Source organism: Doryrhamphus excisus, chromosome 13 (assembly GCF_030265055.1).
Source record: "Doryrhamphus excisus isolate RoL2022-K1 chromosome 13, RoL_Dexc_1.0, whole genome shotgun sequence".
NCBI classification, from domain to species: domain Eukaryota; kingdom Metazoa; phylum Chordata; class Actinopteri; order Syngnathiformes; family Syngnathidae; genus Doryrhamphus; species Doryrhamphus excisus.
This window is the reverse complement of record NC_080478.1, coordinates 15554642-15575032: the sequence shown is the minus strand read 5'-3', so window position 1 is coordinate 15575032 and position 20391 is coordinate 15554642. Positions and strand designations below refer to the sequence as shown.

The following is a 20391-nucleotide window of genomic DNA, read 5'->3' as shown; positions in this document are numbered from 1 at the left end:
ACCAAGCTTTTTTCAACATCATCTGGTTGATGCCATCCCACAGCAGTGTGTGACCAGCATGAGGAGGATTCAGCCTTCTTCTGAATATGTTTTCTATATGAATATGTTCTTATTGTTCCTCAAAAGAACTCCATCATCCACAGCATCAGTTCAGTAGCCCGGAGTACAATTATGGGAAGGACCAGATCCAAGGACCAGGTCCAATTGTTACCTCATTTCCTTTTTTAAATTTAGCTAGCAGTAACACGGGTGAGTAAGTGAACATTATGAGTCCTGACTCAGTAAATAACTGATGAGTGGTTAATGGCTCACACATCTCTAATAGGCAGTGACTATTTGGGCACATTTTCCATCTACGGCACAGTGCTCATGCTCTCTCTGTGCTGCTCATCCCTCAGATGTGTTTCTTACATAAGTGTGTAAAAAATCCATTGTTACATCATAGAAATAACACACATTTCCTGATGTTTTATGTTTATTTGACAAAGCCAAAATACAAGGCACAACATTCTCAAGGAGGATGCTTTTGTTTTTTTTTTCATAAACATACAAAAACAGCGTGAAAGGACAGCTGCAACTGAAAGTCTGTGTTTTAACTACTGGTTGATTTATTTGCAACATCTCAAGTGAGTCCCTCCCAGAGGTGCCTCAACGTCGGCGTCGGTGGAGAAATCAAACGAACAAGTGTCCTGAATGCCATAGAAACAAAGCATGAGTGCAAACATTTTTTTTGTTTTGAAGGTATAATTCAAATCTTTCTTACCCCTGCTGTCAGACACACAAATGTGCAAAGTTGTATTTCTTAAGTGCGTCAGAATATCAAATAAGTATAAGTGGGCAGAAAGTGACCCTTTTGAAACATAGGAACATTTCAATGTCATGTGCTGACTACAAAATAATGGCTTGAGTATGCCCTGTAGCATGTGCAAATGTATAAGAGCAATGTGACGTGCATCATGACGTGCCAATGGCTACAGTCACAAAACCAAAAACTTACATGTCAGTAGATTAACATTGGAGTGCATTGTTCCAAAAACCCTAAATATGCCATAATAATGAATGTCTAGAAATGTGTGAGTTACATAAGGCAATTGACTGATGCTGCAAGCAGCTGCTAATAGCTTCTTACACTGTTTGAGTGCAAAACTCCACACTCTACTGTAGCTTTCTATTTATTCATTCACCAAAATGAGTTTTTTTTTGCCATTATTGAAAACACCTCCAAGGCAGAATCAGGCACTAAACAAATAGACCGTGTCAGAAGTTTCATTTGAAGGCCTACCTACAGTATGTTACGCTACGCACATGTAAACATTGAGCGATATTGCACACTAGATGCACACTAACACACAGAAAATGATGTGTCAGCACACATGCTGTTTATACTCATAAAGTGCTCGGATGGAGCAATGCTCACAAACACCATCCTTATGTCAAATGTTGGATGAAACAAGCATGGCACGCTGTAAGGTTTGGTGTCGTATCTCTCATAAGTCTTTGTTTGTGTATCTGCTTCCTGGTGGTGTCAAACGACCTTCCCGTTCTCTCTTGCCTGCCAAAAAAAATACAAAAAGATTAATTTCCCATTCGTTACATATTGTAGCTAATCTATACAGGTGATTTTGCCATGTGCACATCAGAAGTAGTCTATTCCAGGGGTGGATGAGATGAAGGGTCTTTCTCATGAGACTATTTCTGCTGCACTCCAACAGGCCCCTGAGGGTGGCGAATATACTTAAAACTCAAATTGGATATCACACAGCTGCCGTTCATACACACACTCAAACACACACACACACACACACATATATGCGCCACGTCTCTCTCTTCTTCATCTATTTAACATCATCATCCATTTGCACTTTCCATCAGTCCATTTACACATCTATCGATTCCTCACGGACCTCTGCTTCTCCCTCACACTGACCTTGTCGCTGCAGCTGGAGTGTGCCGTGTGTGATTCCGCTGAGTCCAAGCTCAAGACACACACACGGGAGTCGATAAGTTCCTCTGTCAAAGGAAAACGTTAGTGTGGGTTAAACATGGCACCAAAAAAGGAGTCAAAAAAAAACATTGAACATTTTGAGTCTTTCCCGTGTTTGTCCGTACATTCATTATCTGCACTGCTTGTCCTCACTAGGGTCTTGGGTATGCTGGAGCCTATCCCAGCTGTCTTTGGGACTGGCCGGCAGAATGGTATTCATTCATTTTTTATGTCGCTTAATCCTAAAAAGTAAGGAGTCACCGACAGGGAAGGTTTTGATATCAGATATACAAGATGATTGTCGGGGGCGGCACGGCGGTCTAGTGGTTAGCGCGCAGACCTCACAGCTAGGGTTCAACCAGGGTTCAATTCCACCCTCGGCCATCTCTGTGTGGAGTTTGCATGTTCTCCCCGTGCATGTGTGGGTTTTCTCCGGGTACTCCGGTTTCCTCCCACATTCCAAAAACATGCTAGGTTAATTGGCGACTCCAAATTGTCCATAGGTATGAATGTGAGTGTGAATGGTTGTTTGTCTATATGTGCCCTGTGATTGGCTGGCGACCTTCGTGAGGAAAAAGTGGTAGAAAATGAATGAATGAATGAATGAAGACGATTGTCGTTGGGTTGTGCAAGTGTACCTAATGTTGTGTCTAGTACCTGTGTTCGTGTTGCACTTGGCGAGCTCCACAGGCTGGACAGAAGTCTCCAGTAGAGAAGCACAGGCCTTATCGGCAGGGGGGCAGCAGTGAGCCACGGGGGCATTGATGTCTTTTTTAGTACATTCACTTTCAGAAGCCTGCGGCTGGCCACGACTACTTTCATCCTCCTTGGCACTTTCGAGACGCTGCTGGGGCGCTTCACGTTTGATTTTTTTCTGACAGGAAGCTTTTAAGGAGCTTGGACTTGATTCGGAGTTGGTGGAATTCGGAGAGCCTGTGATTTGCTTTGTGTGTGCTCCCTGGATGAGCTCCTCGGAGAATCGGACTTTCTTTTCTGAAGCCAGAGGGGATGAGGATTCTGCTTTTTCCTGAAATGGGGCGTCTGCTCTCAAGGTAGCCGCAGAACCTGTGGATCCCTGTGAATGCTGGTCTTTCTGCTCTTCTGTCTCCGCATCTGTGAGTTCCTCCAGGAATTCCCCCAGTAGTATGTCCGAAGTCTGCAGGATGGGACCAAAAGTCACATTTATTAGCACTTTGTGCTTCAGTTCATATTAAAGGAAGAATCCTTGACCTCTCACCTGGAAATCTCCTTCTTCGTTATCTTGCCACCTGGGAATGAGACATTTGTAAATCATCATCATGACTCTATTCACTAGACAATTCATTCATTCATTATACCTGCACAATTTAATATAATCCATTACAGCCATATACAAAATTATGTCTATACAAAGATAATAATGCCCAGTTCTGTATACTCTGACAATATGCTTTCACTGAAGCTATTGCAGTTGAATAAGGTCACCAAAATATTTCAAACAGCTTTCTAGATCTTCAAGAATCTGCACCTATTCCAGCTGTATTTCTTTGGATTTTGTGCTTGCAGCGAAAATGGTCTGTTTTAATTGATTTTACCCATGGCCCGCCTCCAGGCACGCCCACTCCGCCGTGGTTGATCATACTCCCAAGTGCTGGGGAGGACTTCCGGTGATGCACCAATAGCTGCCGAGGACAACTTCATGTAGGACTTGATAATGAATGGCAATTTATCTTTTTAAAATGTTTGCTTTTAACATACAGCCATATGTGTTGGATCCTGAATCTGATCCGGAAGTACAGACCGGACAGTCTGAAGTTTCAGACGTTAGAGTTTCAGAGGTTACTTCAAGACGTCTCTTAATGGTAAGTCGCTTTTAGCATTTTACAGGTTTTTTTTAACTGTAATGTCTAATGTGGTCATTACACGTTTTTTGCAGGACTACCAGTGTTTAAAAAAACCCACTGATTTTGGTGGGAAATGGCTATTAGCAACTCCGCTCCCTGTATGCACACTCTATAATGCTACACAGACAAATGCTTTTGATCCATGGCTTACACCAGTGGTTTTCAAACTTGTCTCTACCACACCCAACAAGCTCATCAAAATGTCTGATTCACGTGTCATACTCTTATATTGAACACCATGGGATAAGTAAATAGTGTGATTTACTTATTTACTCATTTAGCAAGTCTTTTTTGTGTCTAAAAATAATTCGGTTTGACATGTTATTCTGTGGCTACACGGCGGCGAGTGGTTAGCGTGCAGGCCACACAGCTTCGATTCCACCCTCGGCCATCTCTGTGAGGAGTTTGCATGGGTTTTTTCCGGGTACATGCTAGGTTAATTGGCGACTCCAAATTGTCCATGGGTATGAGAATATGAGTATATGTGCCCTGTGCTTGGCTTGCGATCAGTCCAGGGTATACCCCGCCTATTGCCCGAAGACAGCTGGGATAGGCTCCAGCACCCCCGCGACCCTCGTGAGGATAAGCAGTAGAAAATAAATAAATGAATGAATGTTATTCTGTTGTTCAGTAACACCAGAGAATATTATCAAAAGTCTAACACACTTGAGGTTTTACAAGATTATGTGAAGGATGATTGTGTAACAACATGACCTGATCGCCTTCACGCCAACCAGAACACAAGAATGTTTTACCACAGAGTAAAGCTACAGGGAGAAAAAAGGATGTAGCAAGATGTGAATGAAACCTTCTGGGTTATTTAGTCAGCTGCCAAAAACGTCCAATTGAAGTAACATGACATTCATGGGAATTTGTGTTTTAGCACACAAGGCGGAAAAACAACAAGGTCTCCCGTGGGGTGGGGGGTGGGGGGACGATCCCAATGGTTGAATCAACTTGCTACAAAACAACATGTTTTACTGACCTTCTGGCCCTCCCAGTCAGACGATCTTTGCCTTTTGCGTTGCTGCTCATCACTTGTACATTTTTAGTCGCCTTGTCTTTGCCTCGCTTCTCGTGACCTGGGGAAAAAAGACACAAACTGTCAGAAAAGTTGTACAGCAAGAATTGGTTACTGTACATTGTACGCCAATGTAGCATATACAAATGGTCCTCGGCTTACGGGTGACTTCCATTCACACAAAGTTGAATTTTGCAATGTTGCATTTCCTGAATTTAAGAGTTTCTCACTTTCTTTATGAAAATGCTGTCACAAAAAAGACAGCCTTAAGAGTTTACACAGTCACAGGTTTTGCAATTCTTACTGACTAAAAGGTTTAACACGAACTGCAGAAAAGTGCTGTAACAATTGTTCCAGAACTGTATTGCTCCTACTCCCTTTGACCAAACTAAGTATTTATTTATAACTAGGACCGTCTATTAAAACTTTAGAACCCTCCTGAGCCTGATTCACTATTCAGTATGTTCAATATTTTATAGCGTTGACATCAATGAACAGCTTTAACTTGGCACCATCATTTTTCTCCAGTGGGTCTTTTTTCTTTTAAGAGGCTATCCCTACAGCTTAGCCTATTCGATGAACTATAAACATGTACAATTATTACTTTGGTACATCAGACAAATGAAAAGAAAGTAAATCAAATAGTCTTTGTATGGTGTATGTAGTATGGTGTTAGCTTGTTAAAATAATAATTATCTTTGCCAATCACCTTGTGTGTCTGCACCAGATCTGTGCTGTCCTCTTCTAACATTCCGTCCTCCTGGAAGCAGAATAAAATGATTCAAAAACAAAATTCAGAAGTTATTTAGGTTGCGACATTCTCACCTCGACTTGGAGGACCCCAATCTCTGTCTGGGAGGGATTTGTCTGGAAACCTGCAAGAAGAATTTTAGTTAATTTACATGACATAGCCAACACAGGGGCTGCACGGCGGATGAGTGGTTAGCGCACAGACCTCACAGCTAGGAGGACCAGGGTTCAATTCCACCCTCGGCCATCTCTGTGTGGGGTTTGCATGTTCTCCCCGTGCATGTGTGGGTTATCTCCGGGTACTCCGGTTTCCTCCCACATTCCAAAAACATGCTAGGTTAATTGGCGACTCTAAATTGTCCATAGGTATGAATGTGAGTGTGAATGGTTGTTTGTCTATATGTTCCCTGTGATTGGCTGGCGACCAGTCCAGGTTGTACCTCGCCTCTCGCCCGAAGACAGCTGGGATAGGCTCCAGCACCTCCGCAACCATCGTGAGGATAAGCGTTAGAAAATGAATGAATGAATGAATAACCAACACAAGAGATGCCTTCTCCAATGTTTTGGTCAGTGGAGACAAATGATCGTATTGCTATTCAGTACTGTCATCACTGTGAAAAATGACATAAAGATACAACAGTTATGCTTTGGAATTCACGTCCCCACAACTCACTAAAACTGCCTCTACTATCGAATCCGACACAAACACCCTAGGTTCTTCCTGGTGGTCCTTGTATAAGCCACACCAAATAAGGCAAGGCATTCCATCCTTCATCCCTGGCTTAAAATAACCACTCCTCCCTTGTCTCTTTACATTTTGATGCTTCCTTAAACAGCACATTAATTTACCCTGCTAGGAGTTAGTGTCTACACAGTCTTCTGCACTCTTTGTACTATACAAAGTATATAACATAGAGTTTCATGGACTTCCACTTGCTGCCCATTGGCTCACATATACTGTATAATAAAAGTTGGGATGAAACAGATCCTAGTTTAGTAGTGGCTACTGTTTACAGTTAGTTATTGTCATACCTAGGTAAACAGTAGGGGTTAATTTCTGTTCCTCAAGATATATTCTACACAAATCCATCTATTTTGCATCTCTTATATATTCACAGTTGAGCTGGAGCCCATTCTGGGAAGCAATATATGTACCCATTGGACAGAATTGGTCTCCTGAGAAACCGTTTGTTCTTGTACAGTTGAGTTTGCTGATGACGATGACTGTTTAGTCACGTAACACTCCAATATCCTACAATTAACCGCTGAGCCTCAGTTATTTACAAAAGCTGTTACGGTGTCTAAATACCGTATGTTCAAAAGTCGACAGATGGCAACTTTCTGATGTAAACTGGGTCAGTGGTTATGTTTTGCGTTGTCATTTTGTTGCTACCACTTTTGGATAAATTGGCATACCGGCTTGTCCGCGTTCATGGGCTCATCTCTGTGTTACCTTGCATTGCTCCTCACGAGGCAACACTCTTCTGCTGTGTATATGCTAGTGACCCCGCCTCTCCTCACAGGGACAAAGGGACTTTATGACTGACAAGACGGCTCAGGTCGTTCAAACCTTTACTTCATGATACAAATGAGCCCAAGAAATAAAAACAACGCACATAGTGAATCTTCGAAATACTACTTCGAATACTACGAAAGCTGTCTTAGCAATTTGCTTTTACCGGTTTTACGATTTCTGTCGCTGTTGTGCTGGCCAATGGCCAATACTGTACATGTAAACAAATGACCATGTGGTCAAAGAGAAATACATTCTCCCTTCCACTTTCTCATGCACTCCAAATCATTATTAAAGTTAAAAGATGGCTATACTGGCTATAATTACAGCATGATAACAGGTAACATGCCAATGACAAACAACTGTACGTGGCAAAGACAATTATTATTATATTATTATTATACTGTGACAGATTATTATTGGGGATTAAGAGGAGGAAACTTGGCTAATTGAGTCATGACTTTGCAAGGCATCGTTGATTGTAAAGACAATGAAAAATCTGTCAGGTCCACCAACTACTGTGGTCAGCAAAAAAAGTGGAAACATTCTTACAACAGTTTCCACTAGACGTAAGGCATCTTACATGTTATCGGTTTTGTCCATGTCCCATGCCCGTCTCCACTGGCCTTTAGCATTCTTGTGACGTGCCACTCTCTCCTTGTCAATCTGCTCACGCTCCTTCTTCCATCGCAAGTACTCCTCCTGCTCCTCCTGTGATGTGGGGATGCTAAGGTCTGTGATGGCCTCTTGGCTTTCCAGTTCCTTGCAACAGAGAAAAAAAAAGTCAACTCCCCCGGTAAATGAATAGTTCAGAGTTTGAACAACATTTTCTGGAAAAACAGAAAAACTTCAGCATATCTTGCTAAACCTCAGCACGGGTAGCATCTTTTTTTATTTTGCCCTGTCCAGTAGTAACCCCAATGAAGGCAGGCCGATGTATGTGAAAAGGGGCAGTTTTGAAGTTATTTGAAGTTATAGTATTTATTAGCAATATAATGAAAACAAATAGAAATGTGAATATTTACTTTGCCAGTCGATTTCGGTGTGTGCCCTTAAGTTCGGGGCCACTGCGCTCCTAGTAGAAAAAAAGTTACTCTGTAGCCCTGTATTCTGCATATTCATGAAGGCAGTCATGCAAAATGGATTGTCAGTGTTATTTAGCTCATTTGACAGACAGAATCGTTGGTGCACTCCTCCATGGAAGCCGGTTTTCCCATTGGGATTTCACTGATTACAAAAAAGCTTTGTGTGTATCTTCCATCATTACCGTAAAGCCACACAATGGAGTGTACTGAGGTAATAGAGCAGGAAAACCACAGTCTACAGTAAATGCGATTATATCCCCTCCTCCCGTTCCCCTCTTAACCTGTTTATTGATTACTGTGGCCAATGGAAAGGATTTTATGTGATCCTAAAGAGAGATGTGATGTCGGCTTTTTAACACATCAAAGAGGACAGAAGCTGTGCACTCTTGTTATAAAAACCCTGGAGTGGAACAAGTCAATGGAGCTGCTGCTTAAACAACTTAAGTATGATGTGATTCTGGCGAAGAGGGCGGAATCAGTGTGCCTCTCAGCAGATTATTTCTTATAACAATTAAAACAATGTGAAAATGGAGACGGGACTGTAAATGCTGATGTTTTCCCCCCCTCAGGTGTGTACCAATCACAGCCAAGTAAACATGTTGCCTTCCTGGCACAGGAACACGGCATCTGTGATCATCCTGCTGTTTTCCATCTTCCCTCCACCTTCTCCTCAGGCCCCCAAAGGACACTGGGCATCACAAGGGAAGGTGCTTCTCACATGTTCCAACAGGCCTGCTGACACTCGCCCTCGCCACCGTGCCAAATGTTACTTTTCAATGACCTGCCTTCATCAAGCGTAACAGACAAATCAGACAACGAGAGGTCAGCCTCAAACTGGACACTTCATTACAAAGATAAAAGTGCTTAAATCTGATTAAAAATATAAATATGACTGTGGCTTTAGTTTGCAAATGACAAGCTCTCCGATGACTCGGGTAGTCCTGCAAAAAACATGTAATGACCACATTTCTACTACCAATGTTGTGCCGGCTTTTGAGCGCCACGGCACCAGCAATGCCTCTGACAAAGTGTGTCCGACAATGAGTGCTCCTCCTCGGGCAGGCAAAGTGGAGGCATCGGCCTCACATCTGGTTTCTCCTAAGCTCCACTGTACCAGCGTCGCCTTACGTTACCACTCATACACGGTAAGTCAGGGGTCTCCAACCAGCAGCTCATTAGCTACCATTAGCTCCACTTTCCAAGGGTTCATTCCTTTATTATCACTGGCTTAGACCTTTACAGCTACTGTCAAACGTTGTCTGACCTTTAACCTGTTATGCAGCCTTTCACAGTACACAGACTGCATCTTTAAATATTTATTTAGCCTGACTGCATATGAGCAGGCGAGACAGTGAGGCATGAGCAGTACCACTTTTGTGTTCAATGGCCCTTTGAAGCCTGTCCTCCCTTCCTCCCAGTCAGCCTGTTTATTGCACACTAATCGGTGAGACAGCTCTGAGCTAGTCCAGCGACGTTGGACTTGCCAGCCATGCACGATGCGGATGCGCACTACAAAAGGGGCTGTGCATGGTTACGTGTCGACTATTACTAATGTTTTTGCTCTCATACTTCAATGTGCGTAACCCAAACATTTTTATCATTTGCACTTGCACTGATTGACCTCCAATTTTAAAATCCAAATTTTAAATCTGACTGATGATTCAAATTAAAATAAAAGTGACTAAACAAATTGGAGATCAACATGGCTCAATAGCATCACATCATTGGTATCATACAGTAAACTGCCAAAAGAGAAATGAAACATTTGTAGGTCAACACTGCCTCCTAGTGGACCAATAGCGCCATAGCATGACTTACTAGCAACATCCTGATGGCAATTTCCACTGCAATGATGTCATCAGAGCTGTTTGCAGTGATGACAAGAGGATAATTGTGTTTTTCTCTGGTGCAAATATTAGCTCATTTTGTCATTAACAGCAACATAGCTGGAAGAGAAGATAATGAACTCGTGGATGGTGGTCGTGGATTAACCTATCCAAATAGGACAAATCTAGTCTGAGGAAATATTGCACGATCCAAAGTATTGATCCTCCCCTCAGACTGGATCCTGCACCATCTCCTTAGACTAGAGCTGTCCTATATAGTCTATGAGCATAAACTGGTGGCACCTGCTCGGATGAGAGGTGAAACGGTGGACACACACATTTATCCTACTACCTGTATCAAAATCCACTTTAACACAAAGACCCATCTACCTTTCCTTTGGTTTTTTTGTCATCAGTCCTCTGTCTCACACTATTTCTTTCTCTCCAACACTTTCCTGGCACATCTCCAGGCTTCTCTCTTTGGCTGCATAATGAGCCTTTTCAGGGCGAGAAGGCAGTTGAATGTTAATTAGATCAAATCGGCCTTTTCAGCAACACAATCATGCCAGAGGCGAGCAGACCACTTAAGGTTGCACAGAAGGTGAAATAAGAGGCTGGAAAGCAGACATTGGTCTCCTTAGCTTTTCTCCCCCCCCGCACTCGCTCTTAGTATGTGAGCAGACAGCAGTCGCCTGCATCAAGACATTACAATCTGCCAGATAGCCACACCCCTTTTCAGGACAGTATTATGCAATCTACGCAGACCGGATGAGTGACATTTCCTCCTCTACTGTACCTTCTGCTTTTTCCCTTCTTTTGCTTATGGAGTATCACTGTATAGTACTGGTTATGTAAACAACAAGCACGTGGTAGACAGACCACAGTGAGTCACAAATGACTGGTGCACTGTAGCGCAGGCTACTATTTAAGTGCTGATTCAGTCCACGAGATAAATAAAGGGGCAAAAAAGGAACAATATGTTCAGCACGAAACTTTATTGCGTATTACTTCAACTTGCATTATTTTTGTGCCGCCTCCTGAGGCCGCACTGTCTGTGTCTGTGCTTACGGCGATGAGGATCAGCTGCCTGTGCTTTAGTTCATTGATGGACCAGCGAGCAAGCGCAAGCGTGAGCAAGTTTCAGGCGGAGCAGCTGTCTCGAGGTTTCCTCGTACTCCAGAGGCCTGTCAGTGGTAGTGTGGCATTTCACACAGAGGCCAGAGGGGGTACTTCATATGCATATGTGTCTCATCATATCAGTGTTCAACATAGACTACAGTAACCAGTTATCAGATGTGAAGACTAACATGTCAACACGTCAATAACAAGGCCTTGCAGGAGACCTTGGGGAGGGGGGGTCCAAACTCAGGACATAAATAAACAAATACACTTACATTCAAAACTATGGAGTCTCAAATTACGCTAACATGCATGTTTTTGGACTGTGGGAATCCACAGTCACACAAGCACAAGGAGAACATGCAAACTCCACACAGAGAGGTCCAAGATTTACATCCAGAACCTTCTTGTTGTGAGGCCAATCTGCTATCCTTTGCCAACCTGCTATCCACTAAAAAACACACACACATGCGTATATAGTATTTTGTATTTGTTTGCCTGTTATGTTAGCCACAGTGGGTAACTCATAGAGTTCACTGAGTATGATGTAAGATGTCAGGGCTGCAGGGAACCTTTCAACCAAATGTTTTAAGTTGAATTAATTCAGAATTCACATCACGCCAGACCTCAGTTCAGTATGGGACAAAAATTTGGCCCTCGTCTTTTTGATTCAGATTGACCCCACTCCCCATTTTGAGTCTTATTTATTACAGAACCTCGGAATGACTTGATGCTGCAAGCATGTTTCACAGCAGTGACGTGCATCCTATGCACATACAGTAAGGCCCCCTTGCATAAAGTGTACTGTATTTACAGTAAGTAAATAGTCAATCAGCTCTTTACTGACCGGCCCACCAGGAAACCCTGGTACTACTGATTACTGGCCTTAACCAGGCTTGTTGGTTGTAGGTTCAATGAAAATGATGACGTAGTTTTTGCATAACTATGCTATGACACAACAAATACACATGAAAACAACACCTCCTGCTTATGTAAGAGACTACAATTACGTTTATGTGCCTCAGTTTCAACTTTACAGATCAACATATCAACAACAGCATACAATATGGGGTGGCCCCTCCCTATTCAATTCCTACATTAGCACCCTCCTTCATACGCCTGTCTGCCAGCCTTTGTGCCCCACCACCAGGGGGGCGTGGCCAGTCTGACATCTATGTAAAACAGCTCCATAAAGCATGAGGGGACACACACAGGGCATGAGAGTAGACACTGTCTATTAAAAGTGTTATCACTGCAGAGTTCAATGTCTGGTTCCAACCTGTGCTGTTACCTCCCTCTTGGTCATGTGACGTGGTTGTTTTCCCCTCTCCGCTGCCTCCATACTTCCAGTTTGTACCTCATTGGTCGGGTTCTTTACATCCGTGGGGTGGTCTGGCCTCTTCTCAGACTTCTCACTCACCACCCTCTTACCCTGGAAAGGGTTGTTATTGAAAACAGGATGTCATAATTGGGCCAAGATGCATATACAGAAATGTTGTCAAGTAAACCTGTAGATTTCTGCTATTTATTTTTAAGTTACATTCTAGAACCCCCACGGATAGAAAACACTTGTAACTAAGACACTTATAAAAATGTCTATTTTTGACAATCTATTAAATCGTGGATTATGCTGCTGCATCAAGACTCAGTCTTCGTCCTCCAAACCCTACCACAAGCTTCACATTGTCCTCCAATTTCGTGACAAATGGCTATTTTAATTATTAGATTACATTTAGTTCCAGAATCCAACCCTCTAAGTCTCTTTTCATTTGACATTGTTTTCCTCTTGGAAAAAACAGCCTGTTTTCAGAGACTTATAAATGCTTTTTTTACTCAGAATTTTTATGACATAAAAAACAGCAAATTTGCAAGGACACAAATGCTCAATCTCAACATACAGGGATCTACTATACTATGCAATTGTTGGCTAATTTTGGGGCTGTGGTTTAGAATCTGATGCTTGTTTTTCATAGCAGCCTTCATATTTGGTCGTCTTATGCTCACTCTCCCTAAAAAGCTTGAAAATGTCATATAGCATGCACAAAAAGTCAAACTTTCAGCTAGATTTGCTCAATTTGCATCTTTTCACTGGCTCATTTCCCTAGAAGCAGGAGGGAGTGGTATTCTATCTTGTTGAGCTTCACTTCTCTTGGGAGTCTTGGTGCAATTTTCATAAGGCAATATTTCACCAAGACATAAAGGTGATTGAAAAAATCGGGAAGATGGAATGTCAGCAGACGACTGATAGAGTTTGATACGTGCATCTTGGGATGCTGTACACTCCCGTCAATCTAAAAGAAGGAAGCTGCGGGGAACTTACTGTATGTCCTCAGTAATTTTATTTCCTCCTCTATGCTTAAATTACAGCATACTTAGCAACTGCTTTTGCCTTCACAACTTCACAATAGTTTATACATTTCAGTGAGCAACTTACCTTTTTGCCAGCCATGGTGACGGTTAGCTGCTTCTTGTGTCCTCTGCCTGCACTGCCAGCAGCCTGCAGAACAATTTCATCCCCTGCTCCCATATTCTGGTGTCCTTTCCCATTAGGGCAGCTGCTGTTGAAGGACTTGGTCACCACCACTCGACTGTCCTGCTCCACATCACGGACAACAGAAGTCTGTGAAACACTTCTGAAACTTCATTAGAGTGTTATTTTGTTAACACTCACACAGGCGGACTTGTTGATTGTGATCGTAAGGTCATTGCCCTTACGGTTCTGCAGCGCCATTCCTTCCTCTTCTGCACGTTTCTTGTCTTCTTCCACCTCCTAAATGCCACCCCAACAAAGAGCTACATTACAGTTTCTCTACATTGGTTTGTTAAAGTAGTCAGGAACCAGGGGATTCTCAAAGCTGGTGGGTACTTGTTCTCACCTTGTATCTCTTCATAAGTGCTTCATTCTTTCTGCGGAGAGCTTCAATTTTTTTGTCCAACTCCAAGTCCCTCTCTTGATCTCTTTTTGCCATGTCACATGGGGTCTGGAAGGGCAGACATTATTTCATGCATATATATATATAACGAGAGCTAACATGACTGTGATTCTTGAGTTTCAGGAGCAATATTACAGCATTATATCAGCATCAAGCCATGCATGAATTGTAAATGGAGTAGAATATTTTACAAAGGGATAATAATAAGAGTGTTGGATGGAAAAAGTTTGTTGCTTGACATGATTGCACATGACTCCAGAAAACCACAGATGGAGCCTTCATTACGCAGCTCTGTTACATGCGGAGAATGCATATGCAGGGAATCCCAAACATGTCAATGTGGCCACAAGGGTTTGAGTAGCAAAGAAGACAGAGCCTGGAGACACTCTTCCATCGTAATGCTTTGCCTTCCCAGTGAATAATGTAAAGCAAGGGTGCCCAAAGTGCTAATGCTAAATTTTCAACCCTTTGTATTGAGTTGTGGACTCCGATAGAGCAGCTACACACAATAACCCGGACAGAAAAGATTTTGCAGATTTTGCACCTATTCCGGCTGTATTTACTTGGATTTGTGCTTCCCACGAAATTGTCTTTTTTCATTTATTCCACCCACAGCCCTCTTCTGGGCATGGCCACTCCACTGTGATCGGCCCAAAATGCTTCCTAACTAGGAACAAACCTCACTTTCTAATATAGTGGGGGTATATAATAATAAATGAATAAAGTCTTTAGAGAGTTCATTGAAAAGTGTAACTCGTGAGCTACAGGCTGGAGACCTCTGACTCACCTGGTGCTCCTCCAACCTCGCCTGCCTGAGGACGAGCACTCATTGTCATACACACTTTGTCAGAAGCACTGCTGGTGCCGTGGACAGAAGGTGAAAGTGGTGAAAACTGGGACATGTGACCGCTGTCTCCAATCTCGCCTGCCTGAGGAGGAGCACTCAATGTCGGACACACTTTGTCAGAGGCACGGCAGGTGCCATGGAGCTTGGAAGTCGAACGAAAAGTGGAAAAAGCAAAAAAGGTCCCCTGTAAAGTCGGAAACCGTTTTGCCAATTGAAACCAATTGAACCAATTGGTGTATTATATTATTACTTAGCATGGTTAAGTAATACCTCTATCTAATTCTTATACAACAAAATATCTGTGTCCACAACAGAAGCTGGGAAATTATTGCAAGAGATGCTTAAATAATGAACACACTAAAAAAGCCACAACTTATACAACTTCAAGAAGTGACCTTTATCATTACGGCAGCTAAAGAATTGAGTAGTCCGAAAAATAACACATAGTGCAAAAAAATGTCCCAATTAACTTGATATCACAGTACTAGGTGAGACACCCCTGCAAGATGTGTAAAGACATAATGGTATTATTAGGTTGCACTCCAAGGGTGCAGCAGTGAGGACAGCAGTGCAGTGGCTGCCCCTGTATAAGCTTACAAGCAAGTGCACACACAAATATCGCCACATTGCAAAGATTCTTACTATGTTTTTTTCCGTTACGGCCACTATATTGAGTAAAAGGAAAGACTGGAGCAGACCATCACACTCAAATCGCACCAAATCTATTTCTGAGTCCTATAAAACTGCAAAGGTACTGCCAACACGAGAAAAGTTGGGACTCACTTATAGAGGCTGCAGGCAGGAGAGGTTTTGCCTCACAGCTTTTAGTTGTCAGGGAATCCAAACACAACAGATCATGAGGACATACCACCAGGAATAGTCGCAAGGCAGAGACACGCTGCAGACTCTGAGTCTCAGCAAAGCCAATGTCACTGCAACCAGCCGCCAAACTCTCAGCTGCTTGTCTCTGTGGAGACGCTATGCTTCTGGGTTTATGTGGGTACTTCTTTGCAGGAGTGACGTCAATATATAAACACACAATCCCAAACCCCCACAGAGGCATTGTGGGGACCGCCAGCGGACAGGCAAGCCATGGGGACAAGGGTGGGCCCGCAAAGAGAAAGCTGCCAAGGCGTCCTTCATACCCAACGTTCCTGCCACCTACAGGAGCTCCATGAGGGGAGACAAAGAGCCAGACACGAGTGAAAGGCTTTTGAATGCAGCCACAGCTGAATCTGCGACAGAGCAGAACCCAACACTAAGCAGAGGCACAGGAATAAAGTGAGAGGGGGGGGAGCGAGAGAAGAGAAGGCACTCACAGGTCTTTCCATGTCAGCGCTGATAGCGAGGCTGGGTCCAGACGCGAGGCAGCCGAGGCAGCAGCGAGGGCTGCCTGGAGTCCACGATCATGCCTTGATCACAATGAGCCAAGTTGGGCAAGCATCCAAGGCAGCCAGCAAACGCACAGAGCTCCCCTGTTAACGGATTTCACAGCACCCACCCGCCTATCCTCCCACCACCCCCTTTCCTTTTCTCCAACCCTCCCACCCGCTGACACATATGCTCTCAGCCCATCTTTATATCACTTCTTCACCCCTCATTTACAGTACTTGTGATCTGCATAGTAATAGGAGAATAGGAGCACATTTTCTTCTCATACCAAAATTACAATAACAATATTATTCCTATTAGTGACGCTCCAAATGATTGACCACTGATCAGTATCGGGTGATTTCCATGAAATATCATGTGATCGGCATATGCCGATAAATGGCTTTCAATGCCGATCACCTGTGGCTAGTACTACTGCAGCCCACAGCGATCCATGCGTGCAGTGTTGTGTCCTGCACTAACTAACGTCTTGGGCATCATGCTCCTCCCTCTTTTCTTCACAGTGCGCAGGCGTGCCAAAACAAAAACAATCATGCCTGCCGTGTGGAACTCAATGGATCTTAACTGCTAAAACTTGCCATGAAAACTATCTTGTGGAGGTAGCACATTAAAAAAGCATTCATTTAATTTGAAGAACAAACACTTGACGGAATATGGTGAGTTTTCAAGGCTCACAGTGTGATCATCAGTCAAACGTGTTAGAGGCTCGCATGTACATGCGTGAAAATCAGAAGGCTAAGCTAATAACCCAAAAGATAATTGAATTAATTGGACGAGATGACCAGCCGTTCTCAGCTGAGTGCTCTCTCACTCACCTGAAAGTCCTACTAGAGCTCCGTCAATATACTCGCAAATTCCAAAGTCTCCTTAAAGAAGGCGACATCTCCTCTGTTAATTTCATGAGTGACATACAGTGCTTTGCCCTCTTAATGATTTCTTTTTTTCCTTTTTTTTGTTACACTTCATCACACAAATGTAAATATTAGTCAATGACAACATAACTCAACATTCTTAAATGAAACCTCTTATTATTAAGAGGGAAAAAATCCAACCCTACATGGCCCTGTATGAAAAAGTGACATGGAACAATGGTGAACCTTCCCAGGAGTGACCGGACAACTAAAGAGCACAGAAATGACTCATCTAAGAAGTCACAAAAGACCCCACAACAACATCCAAAGAAGTGTAGGCCTCACTTCACATCATACCAACAGTAAAATATGGTGGTGGTAGTGTGGTGGACTGGGACTGTTGTGCTCCTTCAGAACCTGGAAGACTTGCTGTGATAAATGGACCAATGAATTCTGCCGTCTACCAAAAAATACTGAAGGAGAATGTCCGGCTAACTGTTTGTGACCTCAATCTGAAACCAACTTGGGTTCTGCAGCAGGGCAATAATCCAAAACACAGTAGCAAGACCACTTCTGAATGCCCGAAGAAAAACAAAATGGCATGACCTTAAGAAGGCAACAATTCTGCAAAGATGAGTGGGCGAAAATTCCTCCATAGCGCTGTAAAAGACTCATTGCAAGTTATAGCAAACACTTGATTGCAGTTGTTGCTGGTTTATGGGACAATCCCTTTTCACATAGGGCCATGTAGGTTTGGATTTTTTTCATTTAAAAAATGCATTTTGTGTTTTTTTGTCATTGACTCATGATTCAATTTGTTTGATGATCTGAAACATGTAAATGTGACAAACATCTCAAAAAAATAAAACAAGAAAGGGGGCAAACCTTTTTTAACACCTGTAGATATGTACTATTTTTACACAATTATGAAGGGTCGCGAATGCTGAATCGCAAATGCACTGTACTGTATTTAATCCTGTGAGGTAAACTAAGGGAAGTTGTGGTTGGTTTTTAAAAGCAACCTCATCTTAAGCCTAAAAACCACAAGTTTGGCATTCAGACAAAGTTCCTAGAGGGCAAATGGGTGAGTGACTCTCTACACAGGCCTTTTCTGTGAGGAGTTTTTTAGCCTGTATGATTGACAGGTGATCAATCCACAACTCTGCCTCTCAGTCTCGACATTTAATAGAAAATGGTTAGATATTTGCTGCGGTTGTCAGTAAAATGATCTGCATGTGAAGACAGACAGATGCCACATGCTTCTCAAGGAGAATACTGAAAGCAAAGTCTGCAAATTCCAGACTATTATGGACACAAACAGAAGCTTGCAAGTCCCCACTCTAAATAAATGACAACATGTTTAGCATATCCAATGCCTCATGCCATACATACTTCATGGAATAATCCATCAAAATCCTTGTATAAATTGTTATTGTGACAGCATTTGACTTATTTAGACATTGAGAAAACATGTCAGGAATCAACACAGATCTCCATTCTAGGTCCTTTGCAATAAGAGACGGACTTGGTTGATATATAACACAATACTGAACATACTATACTTGCCGTGGACATACTATACATGGTCAACCGCTTTTGTTGACATAAAATTGACACCCAAATGGATCATTTATCTGCAAATTTCAACATATGTTCCCGTATTGTCATGCTACATTTCAGAAAAAGAACATCATACCAAGAGTAAAATCTGGTGGTGGTAGTGTGATGGTCTGCGGCTGTTTTGCTGTTCCAGGACCTGGAAGGCTTGCTATGATAAATGGACGCATAAATTCTGCTGTATACCAAAAAATCCTGAAGGAGAATGTCCGGCTATCTGTTTGTGACCTCAATCTGAAACCAATTTGGGTTCTATTGTCAACTTCTTAACAGCAACATAACGACTGTGTACTCACACTGTGTTAAAACAGCGACTTCCTGCTCAGTGCAAAGCAAGCTTCAAAATGCAGTAAGATAGAATCACAGCTCAGAATCATACACAATATCCGGTCACTACAATAAACCATGAAAACAGAAAATTTTGTGTGTACCCCGCCTCTTGCATGAAGACAGCTGGGATAGGCTCCATCATGCCTGCGAACCTGGATGTTATAGTTTGGAAATTTTATCCATTAATCCAGAATTAACTTTAGGGGGTAAGAGGTCACTGATTTTGGAACCGAGAGAGATTTTCATGGGATTGAGATCAGGGTTCTTCAGTTCTTCCACACCATGACTCTTCCAATCATGATATGATGGACCTTTTTAATGTTAGGGTTCACTAATTTAACTGAAAAGTGTATCAGTCTAGTGTGACGTTGTAGTAAAACTATAACTATAGTATATGACTACAATAATGGTTTGTGTTCATGCTAACTATGCCAATGTTTACCTTGTAAAATGATCACTGTACTTTTTTTAGTGAGGGACACCCATTGTTTTTGCTTAAATCATCCATCTGAAAACAACAACTTCAGTCATGTATTGTTTACATGTCAAACTGCACAACTTAGCCCATTTGCAGGTTATATGTGCTTTTTGAGTTGTAAATCTGATCACCACTTAATGAATTTGTTTAAGTAAATCTAATTAAAAACAGTATAAAGAGAGTTAAAGCTTACATTTTGCCGAAGCTGAAGGTCGTATTCATGGGGTCAGTCGATTCAAAATATACGTGGCCTTCTCCGAGGAACAGTTTAATTAAAAATAAATCTCAGAAAATGCTTGTTTCGGACAAATACAATGATTATTAAGCTGATGATAGGCGATCTTATCATTTTCCACCGAATTCAATTAAGCTGATTGTGCGAACTAAAATAACCAGCTAGAAACGTGTTATAGCTTGTGAATCCTATTCCCAAACATTTCGTCAATTTATAAGTAAATCTCCAGAATTCAAGGAAGCACAGTGTATTATTAAAGCTACAGAAGCAAACACATGCAATATGTATGTCATATTAAATGTTTATCTTTTACTTACGTTAAGTAAGAGATGCTTATGGTGAAATGCCTTATTAGCCAATGACAGTGTGGCATGTCGTGGTGACATAAACATACCACAAGATGGCATTGTTACCCCATCCAATCAGCCTCCCCCTCAATCAATTCATTTGGAAATGGTTTAGAAATATGAATTTACTATTATATAATACTATTATTAAGCATGCCAGTAAAAATAGGTTTTGTTTTT

The 20391-nt window shown here is 42.3% G+C and overlaps 1 protein-coding gene across 9 annotated transcripts; it reads right to left on the bottom strand.

The window, feature by feature from the left end:
- Window positions 1–448: 448 nt before the first annotated feature.
- Window positions 449–20331, bottom strand: LOC131140678 (coiled-coil domain-containing protein 9B). 9 transcript variants are annotated; one of them, XM_058091331.1, is made up of 13 exons: window positions 20182–20331; window positions 14058–14162; window positions 13853–13951; window positions 13616–13774; window positions 12539–12613; window positions 7735–7913; window positions 5714–5763; window positions 5598–5648; window positions 4853–4949; window positions 3222–3252; window positions 2642–3140; window positions 1928–2010; window positions 449–1552 (listed from the first exon to the last, which is right to left on the bottom strand). In XM_058091331.1, the coding sequence occupies exons 1-13, from the start codon at window positions 20269–20271 to the stop codon at window positions 1526–1528; spliced, it is 1545 nt and encodes a 514-aa protein (XP_057947314.1). In that variant the 5' UTR covers window positions 20272–20331; the 3' UTR covers window positions 449–1525. The 9 variants fall into 9 exon arrangements, with proteins under 9 accessions (XP_057947314.1, XP_057947312.1, XP_057947311.1 ...); XM_058091329.1 differs by having other exon boundaries at window positions 12473–12613; window positions 20182–20329; XM_058091328.1 differs by having other exon boundaries at window positions 12461–12613; window positions 20182–20286.
- Between the last annotated feature and the right edge of the window lie 60 nt (window positions 20332–20391).

Bases quoted from the DNA above. Each gene is read 5' to 3' on its own strand.
- LOC131140678 (XM_058091328.1), bottom strand. From the start codon at position 20,271: ATGCCATCTTGTGGTATGTTTATGTCACCACGACATGCCACACTGTCA. The intron at 5,649-5,713 runs GTGAGAATGTCG...TTCTGCTTCCAG, and splicing joins TTGGGGTCCTCCAAGTCGAG to GAGGACGGAATGTTAGAAGA. The intron at 4,950-5,597 runs GTGATTGGCAAA...TTTTTTCCCCAG, and splicing joins ATCTGGTGCAGACACACAAG to GTCACGAGAAGCGAGGCAAA.